Source organism: Podarcis muralis, chromosome 5, assembly GCF_964188315.1.
Source record: "Podarcis muralis chromosome 5, rPodMur119.hap1.1, whole genome shotgun sequence".
Lineage (NCBI taxonomy): Eukaryota > Metazoa > Chordata > Lepidosauria > Squamata > Lacertidae > Podarcis > Podarcis muralis.
This window is the reverse complement of record NC_135659.1, coordinates 1,583,603-1,591,161: the sequence shown is the minus strand read 5'-3', so window position 1 is coordinate 1,591,161 and position 7,559 is coordinate 1,583,603. Positions and strand designations below refer to the sequence as shown.

General features: G+C 50.8%; 1 protein-coding gene across 3 annotated transcripts in view; it reads left to right on the top strand.

Moving 5' to 3' along the window:
- Positions 1-2,508: 2,508 nt before the first annotated feature.
- The window catches only part of SUCO (SUN domain containing ossification factor), a 41,060-nt gene continuing 36,009 nt past the window's right edge, over positions 2,509-7,559 (top strand). The window contains exons 1-3 of one of the 3 annotated variants that reach the window (XM_028732187.2): positions 2,509-2,714; positions 4,612-4,705; positions 5,992-6,096. In XM_028732187.2, the coding sequence (XP_028588020.2) occupies positions 2,647-2,714; positions 4,612-4,705; positions 5,992-6,096 (267 nt within the window). In that variant the 5' untranslated portion in view covers positions 2,509-2,646. Of the gene's footprint in view, positions 2,715-2,782; positions 3,073-4,611; positions 4,706-5,991; positions 6,097-7,559 lie in introns of those variants that run through there. The other 2 variants (XM_028732189.2, XM_028732188.2) reach the window with 2 other exon arrangements.

The following is a 7,559-nucleotide window of genomic DNA, read 5'->3' as shown; positions in this document are numbered from 1 at the left end:
GCACGAGTCAGGAGTGGCCACACCTCCATCTGGGAGCGAAGAGACGGTTAGACGGAAGGTGGAAGGTTGGGCGCGCGCGCCAAGTTCAAATGCACAGGAAGGCGACGCAGTAGGCAGCCCGGAAAGGGAGCCGGGTCCTAAAGCCCGGCGCAAGGAGACAGGAGGGTCCGGGGGGTCAGCGTCAGAAGAATCCCGGAAGGAAGAGACCCAGGGGGGCAGAGGGACCCAGAGAAGAACAGTCAGGCGGAAAAGGTGGAGCAGGGCTAGGATATTAAGTTGGTGTACGAGGGGCGGAGATTCAGACGGAGCTTCGCCGGTCTAGCTACTAGACGTAGAGTTGCACGCAGCAGCTTGAGAATGGAAACTGTAACTCAATAAAGACTTTTACTTAATGACCGTTGGCTAGCGTGATCCTCTGTGAGCTGGGATCTTGAAGCAACCCTGACAATAATATTTTCCTTCAAGGCATTACATGCCGTGAATTTCATTCCGGTGGTCCATAACCTTTCCCAGTCCTCAAACATGATGTTATACCCAATATCCTGAGCCCATTTTATCATGGCTGATTTGACTGTCTCATCCTGAGTGATTTTCTCTTCAACCTGCCCTCCATCCTCTTGCGGAAAACTCTTTGCCTGCCCTGCCCGTATCTCGTTTTTGCTTTTTAATTCCACACACGCACCCTTCGGACTTCGTGGCAATCGGGCGCGCGGGTGCGTTTCCTAAGAGAGTGAGGACCCCCGCCTCCTCCCCACCTGCTCCCTCGCCAGCCAGCCAGCCGCGCGCCCTAGCCGGAGAGCCCCGGCCGTCCCCGTCGCGCAATCGGCTGGATCTCCCTTCAGCAGGCCGTGCTCACAACTCGGCCCAGGGACCCCCAGCAGCGGATCTCCGGCCCAGCTGAAGAATCCGGCAACAAGCCCCCTCCTCCCCAATCGCTCCGCCGAAATATGCTCCAAAACCCCCCAGATAGGCCGCCGGCCGCCAAGTCTCGTGGCGCCCTGAGCGAGGGTCTCTCCCCAACACCGCCACCTTGAACTGCGTTCTCCCGGCTACCCGAGCGAACCAGCGGCAGGACCCCGGTATGGGCCCCCCCAATATTTTTTATAAGTCGGCGCCCCTGATAACTATAACTCGTGGTTCTGATGTCCCAACGCTCCCACGGGGCACATTTCATTCAGGCGGAGGAGGGGGTCGTTGGCTAACGGCCAACAGGCAGAAAGGACTGTCCAACAATGCGATTATCCACACACACACATCTGATCCATGGATTAACATCAAAATCCTTGCATTAAAGCTCACTCCTAAGGAACCAGTGGGTCATTAGGCTTTCAGATGCACTTTGAACAAAGAGATGTTCAAAGGGAAAGCTGCTTTTAATAACGCTGCTTTTGCAGGTACTATTGGTCTGGGTCTCATCCAGCATCTTTTCAGTACACCCAGTTAGGATTCAGCAGTCCAGTTGTACACTCTTGGGTATTCAGCATTAGCTTAAGGCGTGCAATAATCACATGCCCACTTTTGCAGCATCTTCATAGCATCCCAAGTCACTCTTGGAATGCTCTCTTTATCATACCCTGCAAGTGTTTACTTGTGTAACACATCCTACCATATCTTGCAGAGAAGCACTTCAGAGAGGGCCAAAACCCCCCACACTTGGTGCCATTTTCATCTACACATGCAGCAGAGTAAGTTGACCCAGAATAGTACCAATTCAGATGGCAGATGGGAGAATGACAGTGCTGAATGCTTTCCCATGTAGAACAGTCCCTGCAAATAAAAACCTAGCATATTTGGAAGAGGGATGCTAGCCTAACCATTACCTTCTATGCTGTTACTATTTTTTTTATTTTTTTTTACATAAGTAAAAAGTGACCTTTCCCCATCTGGCATGGTGGTGTGCCTCGAGATTTTTTTCATGAAACAAGTGTGCCTTTGCCCAAAAAAGGTTGGGAAACACTGGTTTAACCCACAGCGCCACCCGCGTCCTAGTGCAAGAAGAACCCGCAAATTGGGCGCTCAGTGCGCCTCTATAACCTGATCATGAGGCTCTGCGTCACATCGCCGCCGGGGGCCTCGAAGACTATAAAAAGCCCCCGCCCCCGCGCGGCCTTTGCTGCAAGCTGCCGAAGAGGATGCCTGATCGACGAAAGCGATTTAAGGCTCTTGTCGGTTCGTGCTCACGGCGCGTAAGTTCTCTTAAGAAAAGCAGCGCCTTGGCTACTACACCCCCATCCCCACCCCGCCTGCAACATCCGAGGCAGTTTCAGAGCGAACCTCGAGCGCTCCGGCGTTGCCGCAGGACGCCTATCCCTCCCCGCCATGGCTTTAGGGAGGGGGAGCGCGCGGCCCGTCCGCGGGCGGAGAGGGGAAAGGGAAAACTGCCCAATCAGCGGCCGCCTTGGAGGAAAGGGCGCTGTCGATTGGCTGTCGGCGGCCTCTCTGGGGAAGCGGCCTGGTGCGCAGGCGCGGCTGTGCCTCCCCTCGCGGTGACGCGTCACATTCCAGCTCAGCGCGTCGCGGGTCCAGCGCGGGCGGCGGACGCGGCTGCCGGAGCCCTCGCCCGCCCCCGCCCCCGCCCCTCTCCGCCCCGGCCCTCGGGAGGATGCGCCGCCGCCCGCGGGCCCCACGAGGCAGACGGCGGAGACCATGAAGGAGCCTCCCCGCCGGCTGCTGCTCCTGGCTTCCTCCTGCTTCCTCCTGGGCTGCCTGGCCGGGTGAGTCTCCTCGGCGCCCGGCGAGAGAGAGGGCCGCCGCCGCCGCCGCCGCCTCCGCCTCCGCCTCCTCCGCCTCCGCTGGCTGTCAGCCTGGGCCGCTCCGGGAGGCGGGCAGCCCGCTGGAAGGGGGGGCGGTGGAATTCCGCTCCCCGTCGAGGGAGAGCAGGAGGGGAGCCCGGGAAAGAGTTCTGGCTGTTGCCCCGGGTTCCTGGCGGGGGGAGCAGAAGAGCCCCCTGGGCGGGTTTGGCCAGCTCAGCCCGGTGGGTCAGGCAGGCAGTGAGCTGCAAGGACAGACGGGGAGCAGTGATGTTGTGTCCCTGCCCTCCCTTGAGCTGCTGCTCCCCAGTTCTTCAGCCTGGTAGGCTTCCCTGCGGCACATCTTGGGGGCTTTTTTCCTTTTTGGCTGTTCATCTGTGTTTGGCATAAGAACCCTGCAAATGTAGTGAACAACTAGCATGTAGGATTGTGCTTTCTGCCGAGGGACTACATTCCTGCAAGAGATTTTAAGGAGTTAAACTGCAATTCTAAACAAGAAAAGTCAGAGGGGGAAATGGGCCTTGTGTTTGATAAATTTACAAAACCAGTTGAAAAATAACGTGCTATTCTTTGCTATCAATGTGTTTCCTCCCACGGGCATGTAAGAGTGCTTTGAAAGCAGAGCAAAGATGTAGCTAAAGCACAACACTGGCCATTTCTGATGGAAATAAGTGGAGCTTCCACATGAAGTCACAGATCTCCATCTTCAGGAGGAGAGTAGCTGTTCTGTGACACTTAGGTCCATACAACCATATGCACTAACAGTATGTTTGTAGGCTGGTGTATATTTATTTTATTGGCAAGGCTGGATACCAGTATGTATTCTTATGATGCATTATGACTTGCACCAATCTGAATAATCCCCCTTTGCTTCCAGATAATTTGCTCACATAAGCAGCTTATTCAGCAGATATTTGGGGGCTTAATCCTTTCATTATTTATGAATAACTGACTAATTAATTACATTTGTATACCACCCTTCATCCATGGATCTCAGGGCATTTCACAACATAAAAATACAAGATAAAAACACAAAATACATAATAAAAAGAACAACAAAAAGCCCATAAACCAATAATCCCCTCCCCCCACAAACATTTAAAAGGGCCTTGTGGAAGAGGAATGTTTTCGCCTGGAGGGTGAGACTTAATACCCATGGATTCAAGTTACAATAAAGGAGTTTGTGACTAAATATTAGGAAGAACTTTCTGACAGTAAGAGCTTCTTCGACAGTGGAACAGTCTCCCTTGGGAAGTGATAACTTTCATTGGAGGTTTTTAAGTAGAGGTTGGGTAGCCATATGTCATAGATGCTTTAGTTGAGATTCCTGCATTGCAGGGGGTTGGACTAGATGACCCTCGGGGTCCCTTCCAACTTGCTTTAAGCATGTATTCTGGCAGCAATTCTTTAAGCTTGGAGTCTGGCAGGATTTATTCTTCACAAATCCGTGCTAACTCCTACAAATCACTATATTATAAAGATATTTGCAGATTGACTTGTTTATAATATGTTCTAGTTTATTCCCTTATGTCAGAGTTAGACTATCCAGTATTTAGGTTTTTTGGGTCTTCCTCTTTCACCATTTTGAAGATTAGTACAACATTTGCTTGTCTCATCCTCGCATGCAGGCCATTCTCCAGGAATGCTCATGCTCTGACCCCTCACTTTTCAGGCTGTATTTGTGAGGGTGCATCCAATGCCCTTTTGGGGCAAAACAGGAGTTGAGTAGGTAACTTTTTTTTTTTTTTTTTTTTTTTTGCGGGTCAGGGCATATTTCATCATCCTTGCCTCGCCCTCTCATGGCATCAGCTATGATGTAACTGTATCTGTCTGTGTAAGTGTGGTTTTGTTCTTTTAACAGATTACCCAGCTGGCATGTCTTTTGTAAAGAGAGTCCTTCCTCTGGCTCTTTGCATTTACCAAAGGAGAACATGGACAAGAACATCCAGGGAAAGGTAACTGCCTGGAAGAAACTGAACAGCTTTATTGGGGACTTGCATGCAGAATATGACATGAAAAATGTCGTCCTTGCAGGGTTATTTAAAGGCTGCTTTAAATTGAGAGGAAATGTTTAAATTTGAAACAACAACTCAGAATGGCTTTCTTTTTCTATACATTATTGAAACCTAATGATTTTCTAAAACAAGCTTATCTGTGTCTTAAGGTTCCTTGGCCATCTCTCTTGAGTTACATCCAAAGCAGCTTCTGTGAAATGGCCCTCCCAAAAGCCTCTTCTGGTGGTGACAGCAGGATCTTTGCCACGTGCATCTGAGAAGATAAAATCAGACAATCCCCCAGGCTAGGCCTTTGGAGCATCTCTCAGAATGGATTTGATGTCACCCCAGTGGGTAGTTGGGAATTCTTCTTCTGCAGGTGCTGCTTGGGATGCAGCCATTGTTAAAGATTTACACAAGGGTGGCCTTGATTGTTTTTGTTGCAACAGGCCTTGTGGCCCCTTGAAGAATAACAATTTTAATTACATATAGTATGTACGCTATCCAATGTCATGCGATTGGACTCTCCAGAGTGAATTTGGTAGGAACTGAATGGGGTAGAAGAGGAAGAGAAGTCCTCCTCATGCAGCAGGAATAACCCTGTAGGCCAGCTAACTCCATTAGATGTCACCCTATGACAGTGTTTCTCAAACTTGGGTCTCCAGCTGTTGCTGGACTACAATTCCCTGATGGGAGTTGTACTCCCAACAACAGCTGGGGACCCAAGTTTGAGAAACACTGCCTATTGCATGGGTAGGCAAACTAAGGCCTGGGGGACAGATCCGGCCCAATTGCCTTCTATATCTGGCCCGCGGATGGTCTGGGAATCAGCGTATTTTCACATGAGTAGAATGTGCATCTCTGGGTTATTTGTGGGGCCTGCCTGGTGTTTTTACATGAGTGGAATGTGTGTTTTTATTTAAAATGCATCTCTGGGTTATTTGTGGGGCATAGGAACTCGTTCATATTTTATTCCAAAATATAGTCCGACCCCCCCACAAGGTCTGACGAACAGTGGATCGGCCCCCTGCTGAAAAAGGTTGCTGACCCCTGGCCTATGGCATCAGTCTGCATCAACTTTGGCCATAATGTTTTTGTTTTTTAAGATGCCAGAGGTCTCTTTGTGTTTGCTAAATGTCAGTCGTTGTAAGGTCTTAAACAATTGAAGACACTCCTCAGAGCCGAAGTTTCCCAGCAAAGCTTGGCAGCTGCATCTATCTAAATACATTTCTGTATCTTTCCACTAGGAGGAGACCCATGGATCCATTGGAACATTGTCTTTGGAACACATTGACTCCAGTATAAACACCCATCCTGAAGAATGTTTAGTTGACTGCACAAAGCAAAAAGAGGCAAGTCTTTGGGGATATGCCTATTCTTTCAGCCATGATCCATGCCTCTGAGCTTTGGAGCCGTCATAGCAGCGCTTGAAACTCCCCTGGCGCTAGACACGTTCCGCTATAGGGAATGGTCCGTTGGCAAGCAGTTTCAGAAGTCTTGTTGCGCTGTGCTGTGTCTGATAAAACTTGAGATAAAATTTTCTGCCTGCTGCCTGAGTGATCTGCCCCTGCTTGCTCTGCTGTGTGGGTCAGCTGGTAGGCACGGCAGTCACAGGAGTTGAATGCCTCCCTGCATGACTCTAGATGCTTCCCCTCCTCCATGTGGCTGCGCCTGCCCTACCTGGTTTGCTTTAGCTGGGCTTCCTTCTCTCCTTCATCTGCTGCTGTGAGAGGGAGGGAGGGAGGACGGGATTTGGGGGGAACTTCCCCCTAGGTAGCTATTGGAAAAGTGCCTCACATGTGTGGTCTAAACCACTGAGCCCCTTGGGCTTGCTGATCGGAAGGTCGGTGACTTGAATCCACATGATGGGGTGAGCTCCTGTTGCTCTGTCCCAGCTCCTGCCAACCTAGCAATTTGGAAGCATACCAGTGCAAGTAGATAAATATGTCCCGCTGTGGCAGGAAGGTAAATGGTGTTTTTGTGCACTCTGGCACTCGCCACAGTGTTCAGTTGCGGCAGAAGCTGTTTAGTAATGCTGGCCACATGACCTGGAAAAGCTGTCTGTGGTCAAATGCCGACTCCTTTGGCCTAAAAAGTGAGATGAGCACCTCGGCTCCATAGTCACCTTTGACTGGACTTAACCGTCCAGGGGTCCTTTACATTTTTGACTTCTCCCTCCCTCCCACTCTCTCTCCCCTCTCCCCTTCCCTCCCCCCACTGCATGGGGGGAGGGGAAGATCAACACAGAGGGTCCTTTCCACAACCAGGGATGCGGGGAGAGAGGCTGGAGGAAATGTTGTGGGGTTGGGGTGCTGAAGAGACTGGGGGGGGGGGTGTCTCTGTGGCTCAGCTGTGTTTGTGCTTCTCTACAAGAGAAAGAGCAAAGGAGAGAGGGAGCCATGGGGTGTGTGTGAAAGGTTTTTATTCTGGAGTAAATCTGCAGCTGAGAGAGCCTGTCTGAGTGTCGGGTGTGAAGGAGCTGCCACTGTGGGAGGAGGGAAGGAGGCTGAGATCATCATACACTTTAAAGGTTGTCTTGTTTTGCTCCTATCGGTTGAAGGGTTTGAAGGATTTATTTAGCCTTTTATCTTCCTTTCGGGCACCACCTCTGTGGAAGCTACAGGGGTTACATACAGGTTACATACGCTTCAGGTTACATATGCGTCAGGTTACATACGCTTCAGGTTACAGACTCCGCTAACCCAGAAATAGTGCTTCAGGATAAGAACAGAAATCGGGCTCCGGCGGCGCGGCAGCAGCAGGAGGCCCCCATTAGCTAAAGTGGTGTTTCAGGTTAAGTACGGACCTCCGGAAT